The sequence below is a fragment of the Balaenoptera ricei genome, chromosome 13 (genome assembly GCF_028023285.1).
Source record: "Balaenoptera ricei isolate mBalRic1 chromosome 13, mBalRic1.hap2, whole genome shotgun sequence".
NCBI lineage: Eukaryota > Metazoa > Chordata > Mammalia > Artiodactyla > Balaenopteridae > Balaenoptera > Balaenoptera ricei.
The window spans coordinates 87,470,512-87,488,840 of record NC_082651.1 but is presented as its reverse complement, the minus strand read 5'-3'; the positions used below and the strand labels follow the sequence as shown (position 1 = coordinate 87,488,840).

At 58.2% G+C, this 18,329-nt stretch overlaps 1 protein-coding gene across 1 annotated transcript in view; it reads right to left on the bottom strand.

Annotated features, from left to right (window-relative positions):
* Positions 1-7,205: 7,205 nt before the first annotated feature.
* The window catches only part of HS1BP3 (HCLS1 binding protein 3), a 34,534-nt gene continuing 23,410 nt past the window's right edge, over positions 7,206-18,329 (bottom strand). The window contains exons 5-7 of the mRNA XM_059942139.1: positions 13,803-13,963; positions 12,259-12,394; positions 7,206-8,232 (exon numbers count right to left, since the gene is read on the bottom strand). Coding sequence (XP_059798122.1) covers positions 7,971-8,232; positions 12,259-12,394; positions 13,803-13,963 — 559 coding nt within the window. The 3' untranslated portion in view covers positions 7,206-7,970. The remainder of the gene's footprint in view (positions 8,233-12,258; positions 12,395-13,802; positions 13,964-18,329) is intronic.

Sequence of the window (18,329 nt, the reverse complement as noted above, 5' to 3'; positions counted from 1 at the left end):
TCACAGTCCCGTCAGGCCACAAGGCTGCCAGAAAACTCTCCTTGACCTTCCCTTCCCAGCTCCGCCCCGCCAGTTGCTCTGAACAAAAGGTCAGGGGCCGGGAGAGGGAAGCGTGGTGTTTATTTCCTTGTCTCCATGGTGCTGGGAGAGCTGCACCAGGTCTGGAGTGTGGGGGGCTGCTGGGATGAGCTCCCTGGGGCCACAGCCCCACTGGTGTTATTAGGAATATTCAACAGAAGGACATCTTTTTCAGTAGCTCGTTTCCGGCAATTTCCACCTTCCTTAACCTTCCACGGCCCATCCAGATCTAGGGCCCTGGTCACCTCCCTGGGGCCCCAGACACCAGGCCCCTCAGCGCCAGGGCCCTTTAGTGGGTCTCCGATGGTTTTGCACGTGTCACCTCTCGTGATCCCCACCCCATGAGGCAGCAGGAGCAGGCTGTGTTCGCTCTCTCTGCACACCTCCGCTCAGAGAGGCCGAGAGGTTGACATAGAGTGACCCACCCTCACACATGAGCCCCCGGCGGCTTCCCTTTCTACCCAAAGGTCTGGCTCTCAGTCTTAGATCAAGAGAGGAATCCTAGAATTCCTTACAGCACAATAAACAACTAACAACTCAATGGAATTTTGATTATTCACATATAATGTGTACCAGGTACTGATCAAAGAACTTTACAAATATTAATTTTCTCCCTATAACTACCCTAATGAAGCAGGTACAATTATTATCCTCATTTTATAGGTGAGGAAACTGAGGCACAGAGAGAGTAAGTAACTGGCCTGGAGCCACACAGCGAGGAGGCTGGAGAGCCAGGGGTTGGCCCACCCTTTCAGGCCCTGCCCTCTGCTGCCCAAGGATCTTTTATTTGTTTGTTTCATTTTCCAGTCATTAATTTTCTTAACAGTTTTATTGGGGTAGAATTTAATGGTATAATTTAAAATTCACCCACGTAAAGTGTACAATTAAGTGATTTCAGTAAATTTACAGAATTGTGCAACTATTACAACAAACCAATTTTAGAACATTTCCTCATCCCCTCCCCAGCCCAAAAAAAGATCCTTTGTGTCCATTGGCCACTGTTTCAACCTCCAACCGAAGGCAACTACTAATCTACTTTCTGTCTCTGTAGATTTGCCTTCTGGAAATTTCATATAAATAGAATTACGCAATATGTGGTCTTTTGAGTCTGGCTTCTTTCACTCAGTGTAATGTTTTTGAGGTTGATCCGTGTCGTAGCATGTGTCAGCACGTCATTCCTTTTTGCTGCTGTATAATATTCCACTGTGTGCCTATGCCGCATTTTATTTATCCAGTCACTAGCTGATGGACTTTGTGGGTGTTTCCACTTTTTGGCCATGGTGAATAAAGCTGCTGTATTTGTGTACAAGTCTTTGTGTGGACATGTTTCCCTTTCTCTTTGGGTACATTCCTAGGAGGGGAAACGTTGGGTTGTATTGTAAATCTATGTTCAGCTTTTTAAAAAACTGCCAAACTTTTTACGCAAGGTGCTGCAGCATTTTCCATTCCCATGCCTGTGGCTTATATTATATAGAGAGTGAGGCCAGGGTTCCAATCCTAGGGCCACCCATACAACCAGACCGAGCCTAATTAGAGCAACTGTCTGGTCAGCAGAAGGAAGCCCTCAGACCAGCACTGGGTTGAGCTGAGCCTCTGCTGCTCCTGATGGTCCGAGAGGCAGGTAGACAAGAAGTTAGCTGTTCTACTTTCTACTCTAAAAATTGCCCTCTGGGACCGAGAGCACTTCTTAGCGGGAAATGAGACAAGTGGCTATTAAACCAAAAGAAAAAAACAGAAACACACAAATGGAGAAGCCAAGAGCAATCTTGCCAAGGGAAGAAAACCAATTTGAGAAGGCCGAGGCCTTGGGAGACCCCCTCGGGCGCCTGGGAGTTGGCCCGCAGGTCTCACTCTCTGGAAGCCTTTTCCATCTTCCTCAGGGGCCCAGAGAGAGGATGGTGGGTGTTGGGGGGAGGGCAGACACCTGGGAAAGCCATCAGGCCACTCCTGAGCCAGGGCTCCGAGCAGGAGGCACTGTGGGTCCCCAGAAAGACCTCTAGAGCCCTGCGACCCTCCAGGGAGGGAGTCATAGCCCCCTGTCAGCCAGGACGGCTCTGAGCCCTGCTGAATCTCCATCTTGTGCTACATGTTGCTCTAAAGAGTCATTCTTACTAAGATTTGAAGTGAAGCGGTTTCGGCATTTCTGGTGGCAGCTGCAAATGAGAGGAATCTAACCCTGGCACCGGGTAAGTGTCCAACAAAGGTACCTCCCTCCCAGCTCCCTCCCCGACCTGTCCCCTCCTCAGACAGGGTGTGGGGATGACAGGGTATTGCTGAAATACAAGCCCAAGGGGACACCACAGAGGCCATGGTATGGACAGGACAGAATGGGACGCTGCCTGCCTCAGCTTACTCCTGAATCGCATCCACTCAGAACACGGGTAATCAGACCTATTTGGAGCCTGCCATTGCCCTGGGGAAGGGTGTATAATGGCCCAGAGGTGTCAGGCCCTGGGGCTCCACCAGTCACATACTCGGTGTGTCCTGCTCCCGCCACTGGACACAAGTAATGTACAAAGTCCCGGGACTGTTGTTAGTGGTGGGGTGATTTTCCCAAATTTTGTATGATAACAAGGCCCCAAGACCACATGGTACCAGATGGCACCCAATAAGCCCAGAAGCTGATACAGGAGATATGAAAGTCATCACGTCTGCACTCAAGTAACTCAGCCTCCTCAAAGGTACCAGACCCTGAGGCACTGAACCGGGTGGAACAGTGTCCCCCCCAAATTCTTGTCCACATGGAACCTGTGAATGGGACCTTATTTGGGAATAGGGTCTTTGCAGATATAATTAAGGGAAAATGAGGTAATACTGGATTCGGGTGGTCCTAATCTAATGACTGGTTTACTTACAAGAACAGGGAAATTTGGACACAGGCACAGAAAAGACACAGAGGAGATGACTGTGTGAAGACAGAGGCAGAGGCTGGAGTGAGGCAGCTACAAGCCAAGGAACTCTCAGGATTGCCAGCAACCACCAGAAGCTGGAAGAAGAGAGTAAGGATTCTCCCCAGAGCCTTCAGAGAGAACATGGCCCCGCCAACATCTTGATTTTAGACTTCTGGCCTCTGGAAATGGGAATAAATTCCTGCTGTTTAAAGCCACCCAGTTTGTGGTACTTGCTACAGCTGCCTTAGGAAATGAACACAGTGACTAAGAACCGGGGTCACGTTGCATGTAACACTGTATGTGCTGGGGGGGGGGGGTGGGGGCAGAGGGGGAGGGGCAGAGAGGGCTGCGTGGGAGGAGGTGCTTTTCCTAGTTGTGTCTGCTGCTTGGGCAGGAGGCCCAAAGAACAGAACAGAACCTACAGTTCAGCGTGGCTCATGGTAGACCCGGCTTTGATGAGTCATGTGTTATCATCTTTGTGTCCTCCGTCGTGCCTAGAACAGGTACTGCACCCAGAGGTGCTCAGGAAACATTCATTGGCCAGGCTGGCCTGGTCTCTCTTGCTCTGTCTCTTGAGCACCAGAGCTGTGCCGCCTACACAGTCCTTGCCACCCGCTGCTTTGCCCTGTATTGTTCATGCACTTTTCTTGCTCCTTGTACGCACTTATTCGCCAAACTGATTGATGCCCAAGCATGATGGGGAGCTTCTAGACCAGAAGGGCTGACCTGCATTTTTCACTATGCCTCACCCACCTGATTCCCTGTGTTCCACATGTCATGGTGCCTGCACACAGTAGGTGCCATTAAATGCTTAGTGTTTTTGGATGAGTTCAGCATGTGAGGAAACAGACGGGATTGGCTGGCTGGGCTGGAGAAAGCTACCCCAGCTTTGCTAAAAAAGGAATTTAGAGGCTACTGCTATTTGCTGAATTAGCAGAGAAGCATCGGCACCGCTGAAAGTTGTCAATAGGGATTCCTGCTTACTGAGGCCATGCGCTGAGCCCATAATCCCAGCTCCAGAAGTGCGGCTTTATCCTGAGTGTGACCTGAGAAATGAAATCCCTCGGCTCTCACTGGCGGCCAGAGCCGTGTTAAACCAGAACCAGAGGTCAGCCATAAGAGGGATGAGCACGTGTGCTCCAGGTTGTACGCACCATGCTGCACACCTGGGGCCCCTTCACCATGTCGTACGTAGCACAATACCTGGAAGTCAATGTCAGTGCCCGGGGCTGCAGGCGAGGCTGGGCTGAAGCTGGCAGCGCCTTCTGACCACGCCTCCTCAGCCTGCCACATCCCACTAGCACGCAGCTTGTCCTGGGCAGGGGTCCCTCTGGGATGAACTGTAGTGACCAGCCCAAGGAAAGTCCTTCAGGCACGAATAGGACGTTACAGCCTACCTGGCCCTTCACGTGAACCCAGAGAAGTCTCTTCACTCGGCACTGCAGGGTGAGGGGACATCAGATAGCCGAGCTGGACCGGAACCTAGATCCCTCCAGGCCCACGGAGCCTGGTCCTTTGGTCACCTACCCCCAACCGTGAGGCCTCAAGGGAACTGTTTAAGTGATGAGGGTTTGCACTGAATGGCACCATCCACAACTTGACACTGAAAGGTCATCCACTCAAAGGGGCTCTGAATGTTGAGCACGCCTGCTCTGGGCGGTCTTCAACCCACACAAAGACCCGGCAGCACTGGTCCAGCCAGGGCCACCATCCAAGGGACGTGTTGGTAGCTCTTCTCCCTTCTCCCGTCCGCAGGATATGCTCACCTGGGCAGCTGGTGAGCTGGAGAGCCGAACGTGGCTTTCCAGGCCAGGTCTCCCCGGAGACAAAGGAAAGCCTAACACCACACGGACTGTACCGACAACACCAAGCTGGCAGCTGGGCATGAGGGTCATTGGGCCCCCAAATCACCTGGACCTCTGCTGCCTCATCCGCGTCTGGTGTGAAGGCTTGAGCCTCGGGGCAGCCCCAGAGCACACAGAGGCAGGCTGGGTTCCAGACTTGTGGCACTGATACGGTCACGGGACACCAGAGTGTGGAAGGGTGGGTTCCCCCAGTGGAGCTCGCCTCCCAGCCCGGCCGGGACAGACGCTAGGATGGGGACTTTCCAGGAGAACCGGCTGGAGTTCCCGGCTTCCTGAGAGGAAAACCGGGGGATGGCAGCGGGGCCCCCAGAGCAGCCGGCACATCCTGCCCACGGGGCTCACACAGCTGCAAAACGAACAAACGCTGCCCCCAGTGAACCTCACTTCCCTTCCACGGTGCACTCTCCGCTGCAGGCTTGTGGGCTGCGTGGTCCTTCTCAGAACGACCCAACGGCTTGTCGTTGGGAGCCAATACCCCCATCTGAGCTCAGCTGCGAGCTCCAAAGCCGAGTGGTGAGGGAGGCCGGAGTGGGCTCGCAGACTGCGCTGCACGGGGCTCCCGGGGACCCATTTCTAGTGCTCTGGGGGATGTCGGCTTGCAGAGCCGTCTGCTAAGAACCTCTGGGTCCCGGGCAGGAAGCAGCATCTCGGAATCTGACCCTGGCAGGAGAGCGGAGGCTAGGACAGGTTCGGATACGGATGGACGGGTTTATTCGGCGGGGCTGTCTTGTGTCAAAGCTGAAAGGACTTCAAGGCCAGTTCAAGCCTAGACCGGACCCTACCCTGAGGAGACAGAGGTGAGGTCTGGAGAAGCGAAAAGTCCTCTTTCCAAACAGGCCCCGGCTGAGCAGTTACTGACCGACGACCCCACCAGGCCGGGGCCTCTGGCCCCTCTGCCTCAGCTCACACGGTGGAATCCCCCCTCTGCCCTCGCCCTGCCCTGTCCAGCAGCAGCCTGGGAGGCCTGGCATACCCCAGGTCCTTCGAGGGAAGCGCCCTTGTTGAGCCCCATCAGCCCGGGGCTGTAAAGACAGTGCCCCACATTGTCCCCCGTCAGCCCGGGGTCAGAAAAGGTCGCCACTAACAAATGCGGGAGCGAGCCACTGACACGGACTTTATTGGATGACCGGATGCCACAGATTGGCCGGTGGGGCACAGACCTGCGGGGCCGCGGAGCATCAGTATCTCTGCTGAGGGGTCCGAGTGCCAGGCCGCCAGGGGGAGGCCGGGCTAGCAGTGGGCGAAGCCACACCGGAGTGGCAGCTTCCACCTGTGACCCCCCACCAGAGGACCAGCCCCCCACGGGCACCTGCCAGCTGCACCCTCTCTCCTATGTCGCACGCTGGGGGCGGAGGAGCCAGGGAGGGAGGGGCCCAGAGGAGAGAACAGGGAGGAGAAAGAGGCCAGGGCAGCCCATCACCTCACCACCTGCTCCTTCCCTCGGAGGCCTTCCTGCGGTCAGCAAGGGTGCGGACCCCAGCGTGGCGTGCGGGTGTGAAGGCCTGGCAGTGAAAGAGAAGAGGGGCGGCTTGTGCTGGGGGCTGAGGCTGTCCCGAGCCAGCTCAGGGCCCCAGGGAGGCTGCCCGCGGGGCCCAGACAAGGCAGAGGGGGCGGAGGAACTAGGCTCTCAGCCCCCGGAGCCGCCTATTTCCTCTCACGCTGGCACCAGTGGAGGGGAAGGGGGACGGCCTTATCGGGACTGGACAGCTGACGAGGTGCGTGAGACGCGGGACAGGCCAGACTGAGCGCTCCCGCCCGCCCTGCAGGTCCTGGCACTGGGCAGCGGGTGCTAGAGACTCTGAGGGCGGCAAACACCGGCCTGGCTCAGGCAGAATCCCTGAGGGACCAGGGTTGGCTCCGGGCCCCGACTGGGAACGGCCTGGGGTCCTAATCCCAAATCCTCCTTCCAACCCTCTCTGTCAAGCAGCACAACCCAAGGGACAACAGCGGTTGCATTTTCTTAAAAACCTGTGTTTCCTTAAAAGCTAATTCTGAACATGAAGACTGTATCAAAAAAAGAGGCATTCTTTGCTCCATTAAACATCACTCATTCACTGAGTTTCCTGAGCACTGCACCATGCTCAGACCCGCCTGCCGGGGCAAGGGGGTCGGGGAGAAGTCTACGGCACTGGCCCTGCCCGGCGCAGGGCTCCTTCTCCCGGGAAGGAGGCTCCCACTGGGGGAGGCCAGTGAGCAAATCCAGACCCTGAGGACAGGGAAGGCCTGGCAGCATCCACCGCTGGACAGACGGGGCCCTTCAAGTAGCGGCCGAAGAGCCCCCAGCCCAGGCCTGCCGTGAGAAGGAGGGGCACCTCGGCCACAGGTGTCCCTGAAGGATGCAGGGACAACTGTGCTCAAAGCTGTAACGGTGGACATCGGCCCTATGGCCAGAGGCCCAAGGAGGCCGTGGTCTGGCCGGGCCTTCCCTAGGAAAGGAAGAGACAGGAAGACACGGGGATTGTCAGGCCATCTACACACCAGAGGCAGGGCTGGGCCTGACGTCTCCCTTGAGCTTCGACACTTGGGAAGGCACCGTGCTTAGCACCTGGTAACCCGAGGTGGCTCGGCCACCCCACCTAGCCAGGCTCTCCTAGGCACCCACTCAGCATCCCTCTCCTGGGGACCCTCCCAGGGCCTGCAAGCCTCCAGGAGCCATGGTGACTAGAGACTCCAGACTGGCTTGGCATGGAGACCCCCCCCACCAAACCCCAAGTTGGCCAGGCCCTCCTTCCCGTGCTGGGGCTGGCAGAGCCGGTGGGCCCAAGTGGGCACAAAGTTTCCCACCCCGAGTGGAGCCTCCCTGGCCCCCCGCGCTCCCAGTCTCATGACATCCTGGGGGCTGGGCTCCTGGTTAGCAAGGCATCCCCACGTGCTCTCCCCTCCACATCCACATGGCTGAGACAATTTAGGCTCCAATTCCTATAGTGACCTTGCTCTCTGCATCTTGCAGGATTCCATGAACCCACAGGCCTGAGAAAAAGGAAGAAGGCAGTACAGGGGTCCTATGACCCAGGCTTCCACCCTCCTTCCCTTGGGAATAGAGGTTCTGGCCCCACAGGTCCAAATCTGCACCTCATTACGTGCCCCTCCACAGGAGAGTCCGCTGGCTCAGGAACAGCACAGGGCTTGGGGGTGGTCAGAAGAGGCTGGGGGCAGCCTGGCCAGGCGCGTCGTGGTCCCGGATGTACTGTAAGATGTCCGTCTCGTCCATGGCTTGGATCTGCTGCTGCTTCTGCTGCCTGGCCAAAGCCTCAGATGAACCCGCTCTGGGGGGAACAGCTGGTTTTCTGAGTAGCGCTGGCTTAGCTGCCACTGGAGGCTTGGGCTTGGGCTGGGGTTGAAGCTGGGGTTTGGACTCAGCCCCCAGGTTCAGAATCTGGTCCAAGTCCTCTTCGACTCTAGAGAACCAGAGGGAGAAGCCCTGAGCACAATCTCCTGCAAAAGGGACAAGGTGCCCCCTGCCAAGGCAGGCACCCCTGCAGGGCACTGGGCTCAGTCCCCCCGCCTCCCAGCCTCGCCCTTCCACCCATCCGCCCCCGGGGAGGAACTGAGGGGCAGGGCTCTCCTTCCCTGCAACCCCGCAGCCCAGCGGGAGCAGAGCCGGCCCCTTGGCAGCCTCTGCAGGACTGCTTTTCGGGTGACCCCACTCCAGACAAGCTGGCTCCTTTAGGTGACTTTTCCTTCAACCCTTCAAGAAATAACAGTAACAGCTGCCACATACGGAGCTCCTGCTCTGGGCCACGCACTTTAGACCCATTGTCTTTTTCTATCCTCAACAACCCTTGGGGAGGTATAGCGCAATCTTCACCCTGCAGATGCGGACGCTCAAGTTCTGGAGGCCGAGCCACCTGCCTGAGGTGAAAGCATGTGGCCGGCCTCAGTTGGAACCAGTAAGTCTGACTTGAGACGCTGGACTCTCATCCAGGCCAAGTTCAGCCAGAGAAAGAATGAATGAGGGGCTCTAAGCCATCGTGGGGTGGGGTCTGCCGGCCCCCAGTGTCCCCTGGTGGGCCACCCGGGCGTTCGTTAGACACGGCCCACCGAGGGCTGAAGCCAGCCTCAGCCATCACCCACCAAGACTCCGCCATGCCCCGGACCTGACAGTCTGTTGGTGGAACTGAAGGGCGCAGCAGTGTGACGGTCACACAGGACCAGCCCAAGTCCCGAATAGCAGGAAAGAAAGGCAGCCCCGCTCTGCCCTCTGCCCGAGGGAGCTCTTGCTGCCAGCTCCTTGTGCAAGGACTCAACTGCAGACCAGATGCACAGTGAAAAGACCCATCCAACCCATCCCCCGACCCGCCCACCCAATCAACGTTGGGCTGGGTACCTACCACGGCCAGCCTTTTCTGCATCCGTTAATTCATTTAGTAATCACAAGACACTGTCTGGTAGCAGATGTTAGCTCCATTTTACAGATGTGAAAACTGGGGCACAGAAAGATGAAGGGCCTGGCCTGGGGCCCACAGCTAGCTGGGGACAGGGGAAGGAGGGCAAAGGCGCTGCAGGCAGAAGACCGGGGGGCCTCGCGCAGGCCACTTGGCCTCTCCAAGCTTTGGCTTCCCATCTGCCAAATGGGAACAGTAGCGTCACCCCACAGGGTTACAACCCTGCGTACAAAGACACGCGGTGCGGCAGGCGGAGTGCGGTTCCCTGCCTCATCCTACTACTCCTTCATTGGCCTCAGCCCACCCCACCTGCCTGGTCCTCCGTCTCCCTATCTGTGAACGGGCTCCAGCTCAGACAGCAGCACGGCTGAGTAAAGGCAGGAGCAGCGGGGAGGCACCTCTGGTCAGAACAACTCCCGGCACCACAGGGCCTGGCAGAGGTCTACATGAGGGTGGAGGTGCCCTTCCCGGGAAGGGCTGCCTGCCAGGTAGCAGCTACTGAAGGGGCAGTGGGTCACCCTGCCTGCTTCCTGGGTCAGCCTCCTGTGATGGGGCACAGACCCCAAGGGGAGAATTCAGAGCCTCTCACGGATGGCAGAGAAGTGAGCAAAAGGTGTCCCTCCAGACGCGGAGGGACTGGCCCAAGCCAGGCCTTGAAAGAGTGAGTTCCAGGCAACCCCAGGAGGCAGCACCCCGGGACAGGCTGCTCCTGGCAAGCTCAGCTCAGCTGTGTCCCCGCTCCCGCCAAGTGGCTGCCCTTCCTCGAGCCCCCCTGGGGCAGGTGCTGGCTTGTCCTGCATCCTCCACTGGAGGCTGGGTACCCAGGAAAAGCTCTGAGGGACTGAATTATCCTCAAACAGGGGCCCTTAGGGAAATAAAGCAGCAGCTAAAAGCTTGTGTCGGAGTTCAGGATTTATACTGCTTGGCAAAGCAATGACTCTTTGGAGCTAATCAGGAGCTGGATTTGCTCTGAGGTGGAAGGTGGGGCAGTCACACCCGGGATACAGGTGGCCACACAGCATCTCTTGCCAAGCACCCTATTTCCAACTGGGCTCCCTCAGTCACGGGTAAAAACAGGTCCCACTGACACAAGGTCCAGCTCCCCTCTCTTCCAGGCCCTGCACGTGTAAGATCAACCACCGAGGGGCTGGAGGGAGGTCTGAAGATCCCAGGTCCACTCCTCTTCCCCAGGTCCCTGCAGAACTTGACTAAAGACCAAAACTGGGGCCCCAGAGCAAGAGGGAACGGGGGCTTCTCAGACTCCAAACCCGGCTCAAATGCCCCTCCATGCTGCCTCAGGATGGCGGATGGCAGATGCCAGTGATGGAATGAAGGGGTGATGAAAGCACTGATGGATGAATGAATATTAGAAAGTTTATCATAAGGAAGCCCGATTACCGCCTGGATAGTCCCAGGACACGCACAAAGAAAAATAAAATATGGTTCCTGCTTTCAAGAGGGTAATTCTTTCTTTACCAGATGTCTGGTAGAGCAAAGGCAGGGTCGCAGGACTCACATTCTCTAAGGCAGTGACTCCCAGAGAGCCCTGTGGGATGTAGGAGGCCTTTCAAAGCAAAGGGTCCCGTGGACCAACTGGAACGTGAAATGCTGCGTAGCATTCCCCTTGAGCCACGCGTGCCCACACACTAAAGGCTTGGGAAGTCCTGCTTAACCCGGCCATCTGGCCACAGAAAGCCTTTGAAGGCAACACCTTTCAAACCCCCTAAACCGGTGTTCCGCAGGACATGGGCTGGAAAGTGCCGGTGTAATGGATTTAATATAAACGATGCCCAAAGGTCCCACTGGTTCTGCCCCACTAGGACATGCTGAGTCCTGGAAACAGCAGAGGCTCCACGGGGGCGGACCTTCTTCCCTGGGCCTCAGTATCACCCCGAAGCACATAACAACAGTCCCAGCTTCTCCCAGGGAGTACTGCTGCCTGGATGTCAGCGGTGAGGACACAGGGTGAGCGTGAACAGCTGCCAGGGGCCGCGGGGAGATGTAATGACAAGGAGCCGCCGCCGTGACTCAGGGTCGGCGGGCACTCGGAAGGCTAACAGCCCGCGGCTGCTAACGAGGGGGGGTGGTGACAGCCTCCGGGATCGCATGTCCAGCGCCACGTAACTGTTCCTGGAAAGACAGAGCTCAAGAGTCCCGCAGACGGCCAGGCTCGGCCTGCCTCCTGGGGACACGGATGACGCGATGCAGGGACGCACAGCGTCCTGAGGAAGCAGCGGCACGAGCAGAAGCCCAGGGAGAGCCTGCCGGCCCCGGGGTGGGAGGCGCAGCTGCCAGCCTCTCCTCCTCCAAGCGCTCAGAGTCCTGGAAGGGTGGGAGGACGGGACACAGGCAGGCTGACCTGGGTCCCAATCCCCGCCTGTCACCTGGGCGCTGGGGCCTTGGGCCAGTTACCTCTCCCACCCTCCATTTTCCGTAAAAAGGAGAAAATAGCACCTACGTGGAGGGTGAGGGTGGGACGCAGAGCTGCTGTGAGGGTTACATAAGATAACACGTAAAGAGCCCAGCATACTGCCTGACACACGGCACACACCTCGCGGCGGTCAGGTGTGCACGTGCCCTGTCAGTCGACCTCCACATAACAGACTACGCCTCGCTCTCCCCTCCATAAGGCCTGCCGATGGGGACCTGCCACTGCCCAGAACATCTGCACTTTGCTCCCCCCACGTGAGCTGCGTGCTACCAAGCGTCAGTTTCATATATCTGTTCCCAAACCTGTTTATGCCAGTTACACTTGCTCGTGCAGTTACATAACTTATTCTTTATATACACTATTTGTATACATGAAGTCCTGTCTTTCTGGAACCTGCTGAGCTGCTGACAGCCCCCCACCCCACCCTTCCATCGCACCCCATCTGCTGCCTCCTGGTCAGCTCCCACCCACAGGCTCCTGCCTCTGAGGGGTTGGCATTCCCTCCCTCGGAGCCCAAGGAAGCTGAAGTGCCCCCAGACTGGGTGGGTCCCTGGCTCTGTCCAGGCCACTCTCAGACCTGGTGAAGCAGCCCTGGGGACAGCTGGTACCTGGACAGCTCCTTGGAGGCCTTCCTGCAGCCTGGGCGGGACGTGGGTCCTCCACTCTCGGGGGCAGCTGGCAGCAGTAAGGGGTCACCCAGGGGCACGGCTCCGCCGAGGTCAGGATCGTCAAACAGTTTCAGGGCTGCGGAGGAGGCAGCAGCAGAGGGGTCAGAAGAAGTCCTAGCCTGTCCTCGGCTGCCTGCGGGGTGCAGGGTGGAGAGAGTCTGGCCCAACCTCCTGCCACAGCCAGCAGAGAGGGAGCAATATTGTCACTTCGGTCTGCAAGGCAGATTGCGGGAGTACCAGAGGAATGGGGCCACGTGGGGCAAGAGACAGGTGCTCACGGGGGCCTGCAGCCCTGGCCCCGCCTCCCTCCACGCTGGGCCAGAGCCACCTGATGGCACCCCTCCTGGTGCGGCCTCCCCACTGCTTTCAGGAGGAAACAGCCTCTTCAGCTCACACCCCAGGCTCCCCGTGGCCCCGGCCAGTTGGATCTCTTAGCTCAGCCCCCAGGGCTGCACCCCAGTCGTCCTACAAGCGCTCACGGAGCGCCAACCACCGGCCCGGGGCTGCCAGCTGTGGGACGCAGTGGTGAGCAGACGCGGCTCTGACCACAGCCTCTGCCTTAGAGGAGCCGGGGTCTACTCCCCACCCTCTCCCCTCCTCCCCTGCTCAGCGCTGCCCTTCGTGAAAGGTAACTGCGGCTTCTTCACCTGCAACATGCTTTGTCAACAGCCCTGGCAAACTCCGCTGACCTTTCAGGATCCAGCTCAGGTACAGTTCCTCCGCCTGACCCTCACCCAGGAAGCCTTCCCTGGGGTCCCCAAGGCACGGACGTCCTGCTCAGACCTGTTACAGGCCCAGGCCAGCCTCTAATGGTCAGGACATGTCCTGTCTCCCTCAGGGAGGCCCTGAGGCCAGAACTGTGATTCACTCATCCAGGTGTTCTCGGGCCCAGCACAGTGCCTGGCCGTCAGCGGGCGCCTGGTGCCGGCTGAATTAATGGATGCCATCAGTTCCCTACCCTGGATGCAGACCCGGGCGGGGGTAGGAAGGGTCAGAACAGGGGCGGGTGTGGAAGTCCCAAGGCTGCTCAGCTTCCCTCTTCCAGCTCTGCACTGGGCCCTCCCTCGGGGTCTCTGCAGGGGACACAGAGCCTCTTGTCAGACTCCAAGTCATGCAGAGCCCCAGGAGGCCGGGGGCAGGCCAGCGTCCACTCTCCACCTGGTGCCCACATCTGGCTGCAGAGGTAACAGAGGTACTTCTACACCAGTCACAACCCACACTTTTCAAAGCAGCAAAGAAAACTACTCTTTGCTTCTGAGGGATGATTAGAATAAACATACAGCCCTGGAATGTTCCAGGCTATGGGGACACAAGGTGTGAGACTAGATTTCTCCAGCAGAAAATCTCCACTGACTGCATGTGCATCGTGTTAACACACGAGCCGTCCTGCTCATGTGTGGTGGGACCAAAGCCGCTCGCAGAGGTTGGCTGGGTCACCCGGGAGACAGCGAGAGTGAAAGGAACACCCCCGGGGCTCTACTTACAGTCCCTGGGGGGTGCGTCGTCTGCGGGGCTCCGGGGAGAGGGCTTCCTGCCCGGGCCAAAGAGCCCCTCGTCGGGGTCCACCTCCTCGTCAAAGATGGAGAGATGGGGCAAGGGTTTGGGCTTCACGGCCACTTCCGGGCGTTTCTTGGGCTTCTTGGAGCTGGGGAATCACAGACAGAATTCGAGGTTAGTACCTCTCAAAAGAGCCCTGCCGGCCAGCCCGGGTGGCCTGGTCAGACCCACACAGGCACTGGGCAGGCTCGAGCTTGTGTCGCGAAGGCACTTTGCAAGGAGCTGACAGTGAGGCGGTGACATGCTGCCACGGAAGCAGCGCAGCCCTGCGCCCAGGGAACGGCCGCTGCGGGATGTGTGGGAAGAGCAGGAGGCTGTCTGCACGACGCAGCTGACCGCAGACAACTCCAGCCCTGAAGGGCCGCAGGACGGGTCACAGGGCACAGGACGTGCCCTCCTTCCGGAGCTGCGAGGCCACACCGCCCAGCACCCCGGGGGCCGGGATCCGAGAGCCACCGCACAGCCGCTCGGACACAGGGATGGATGCACGTGAGCCTGCAAACCTCAGGGCCTGGCCCCAGGGGAGAACAGAAGGCAGCCTTGGTCAGTGCTCCCTTGTTTCCCCACACACATCCCCCCCCTCCCTTGAGCAGTCTAACCTCCGTCGTTCCAGAAAACACTTCAGTCCCACTGAGCAAACCTCACCTCCTTCAGGAAACCCCTCTGGCTACTCAGAGCCCCAATCGCCTCTGCACCCCTCGGGTCCCTTTACGTCTCATTCATCGACTGGCCAAGGTCCTGCTTTGGCCCAGACACTGCTGCGGGAAACCAGGAGGGGACTCGAGGAAGCTTCTGGGCCCCGGGAGGGCTTTACTTCCTGATCCGGGTGGTGGTTACACAGGGGACATGTCAGCCTTCAGGGACCTGAAGACTGCCGATCTACACACGTCACTGGAAGTTATAGCGCCAGTAAATAAACAAACTTGGTTTTATTTTAACAAGGTGATCCAACCCCTGCTGGTGGTGCCTAGATTAGCCATTTTAAGGTTCCTGCAAACAACAGAAATAAGCTTTTAACTGGAAGTGGGATTTCCGTGCGCCTGTCTGCCTGGAGGGCCATTCCACTGGACAGAAGTCACCAACTGAGCTCATGCTGGCGATACTATGCAGTAAAACTGCGCTGATACCACCGTAAACAACACACAGATTAACCAGCAGCAGATAAAAATAGCAGCAGGGCGGCCCTGGGTGTAGGAGGGCAGGGCGCTCAGAGGTGGCCATTCCCACGGTCTGGATTTAGATGTCTGCTAGAATTTCAGCCTCCCAGTGGAGGTGGCGAGATGCTAGGAAAGGTGAGGCTGCACCTGCTGGAAGGCCACGGGACCAACACTCCTCGGTGCTCAGGGCGGAGGCCCCAGCGGGAAGATCTCTTTCAGGAGACAGGGAAATGGTGGTTCAAGAAGCTGGGTGTCTGCTCAAGGCCACACGGCAGGCAGGGCCAGGGACTCAATGGCCACACCCCAGTCCCTGCACTTTTGTCCATCTTGGGCACAAGCCAGATGGGCTCAGGCCACAGGCCACCAGGGCCACACCTCTGCTGTGGTGCCATCCCCAGGCCCTGCCTGTGGTGCTGGGCAAGGTGAAGGGAGCCTGGGCTTCTCCAGAAACTTCATCTGTGCTTCCTCACACATCTTAAGGAGTCAGAGTGTCCTGCTCTTCCTGGGATGTCTTCCCCTTCCGCTTCACAGACCAGGCAGAGCTGGTGCCACTCTAATGACCCCTAGTAAGTGGGTACCGACGAGGCCCTGGCCTTCGGGGCAGGCCAGCTGGAGACGGCCATAGCCAGCCGAGACCCGCTGAATGAGAACCCCAGCTGCAGGCCCCGGGAGCTGCTTGTGTCCCTGTGGACTCTGATGACCAGCCGTGTTCGGGAGCCACTGGACCAGCCGGGGGCCTGCGGGCTCTGTCCCACGGCTGTCCCTCAATTACCCATCGCAGCCGCCCTTTGCTTGGCTCTGCTCCTGCACCCAGCAGGGGCTGCAGCAGTGAAGGGCGAGGAGCCCCCAGCAGGGAGCTCACAGCCCACGTCCGCAGGTCCACCCTGCTCGGAACCAGAACCGGCAGCTCTGAAACTGCCCGTGGGGAAGGCACGCACACATCCTCCCCAGCAGACTGGCCCCCTGGGGCAGAGGCTGGGGGCTTCCCACCGACCAGAAATCAGAGGGAGCACAGAGAGAAGGGAGGGTCTGAAGAACAAAGGAAGTGAATGGACAGACGTGATTAATTATCTCTGGAGAAGCCAGGCAGAGATTTCAATGATTTCCCTTCGTGCACCTACTTCTGGTTCGGAGAGCACAAATTAGGCCTGGCTTTCCTGCTATGTGAGTTTTCCTCTCAAATCGGATGAATGTTCCTGTTTTTCTCCCTGGAGACATTTGTTATCTTCTGTGTCTTGAACTGAAATAAAGCGACTCTACAGCACATGGGGCTGCTCAGTCAGGCACCATCTGAACCCCACCCCGTTCCTCCCGGGCCATCCCCTGTCTCCCCGACTACCCCCGACCCGTCTCCAGGGGAGACAAAGAACAAGAAGAAACATGGAGCTTTGATGGCTGAAAGCCCCAGGGTCCTGTCCTGGTTAGCCCCAAATTCTGTCTCTGGGGACTCAGTAGTGTGCCTGGTCCAGAGCAGACGCTCAATAAATATTAGACGAAAGAACAGATGGATGGAGGGGTGGCGGAAGGATGGACAGACAGACGAACGGATAGATGGACGAACAGGGTGACAGTACATCTCTAATCCAGACTTATTTCTACCTCCTCCCCCCAGGGAGGGGGGAAAGGGAGTGAAGAGAGAGGGGCGGCCAGCATCGTCTCAGACAGAGGCCTTCCACCCCATGGCTCCTCCTCCAGGGATCTCGCAGGCACCCGAGCTGGTCTCTCCAGCAGCCCCTCGGCCCTCCCGTAAGAAAAGCTCAACCTTTCACTCGGAGTGACTTCTATGACCCAGCGCTTGGGAAGTACCTCCCACGGGCAAGAACCTGTGCTGGGTGATGAGGGCACAGAGGTGAGGAAGACCTGGCACTGTCCCCAGAAGCTCACAGCCGAGCAGGGTCACAGACATACACCCGTCATCACCACACAGGGCAATCATTCCGTGATAGCCGGAGCCCAGAGGAAGGAGCCAACCCAGCCCGAGGGCTTCCTAGGGGAGGTGGCGTAGAGGTGGGCAGTGACCTGGGGGGCTGAGGGCAGAAGACTGACACAGGCAGAGAGACCCTCAATCTGTGAGGGGCTGTGGGACTGGGCACCACCGGGAACCCAGTGCCCCGTGGAAGCTTCGCTCCTGGGCCATGGAGGAACGACCAGGGCCCGGACTAGGGAAAATGAGAGCAGGGAGGCCGTCAGAAGGCAAAGTGCTGATAAACATGGACTGCTGAAGTGACCCGTGGGCAGAAGGGACAAGTTAAGGATGGTGCCAGATTCTGACTCAGGGACAGGACAGGCATTTCAATGTCAGGTGAGTCACTCAGACTCCAAGCCCGTTCCCTCCCCTCCCTCACGCGTCGCGTGAACGTGGACTCAGACTGCACACACGGCTACGGTCCTGGCGCCCCCTCTGTCCCCCCTCAGCTCCTTTCCACCCGCACCCACCCAGCTGCCCGCAGGACACACCACCCAGCTCGGCTGTGCCCGCCACCAGCACACTCTCTGCACGGAGCCATAAAGGATGCCCCCCTTCTCCCTCCTCCAAAGGAAGGCTGGTACGATCAGACTCCTGTCACCAGGGATGGGGCAACTGAGCATCAAACAGTGGGGTCTGCAACGGACGGAACTGCAGCTCCCGACCTTGTGCGGGTTCCCGCACAGCACGGGTTACAGGAGGTCGCGGGGGTGGGGGGGCAGTGGGGGGAGGTCCCTGGACGGGTGCAGGCACATGGAACCGTGCTCCTGCAGTACACACGCGTGTGCACGCACAGACGCCAGCTTTCCTGCTGTGTGTGCCTGATAGAAGACAGATGTCCGGGCCAGGCCACATTGTGCAGGCGGGCGGGGAGCGCACATGAGTGAGAGGCGGCAGGTGCCACAGCTGACAGCTCTGATAGGCCAAGGAGTGGCCCTGCTCCACGGGGCTCAGGCGGCTCTGGTGACAGGGATTGACACGAGAACGTCCTCCCCTCCGGCCACCCAGGAGGCTTGTGTCAGTGTTCCCAGATGCACCTGCCCCTGTGACAGGTCCCCGATGGGGACCAAGGGCCCAGGTCCTGAGTGCACTTGAGCTGCAGAGGCATCTCCTAGACTAACCAGAAGACGGTGGATCCTTCTGAAGCCAAGACTCACAGACAACATGACTGTTACCTTCAAAGCCAGGGTGATACTAAACCAGACAGGGAAATCAACTCTTTTCCAAACATGTAACGTTCCTGCTTCAAAATAAAGCACTTTTCATTTTTTAATCTTAAATTCACTTTTTTTTTTTCCATTAGCAAAAATTCTCAGAGTGCCAATAAATGA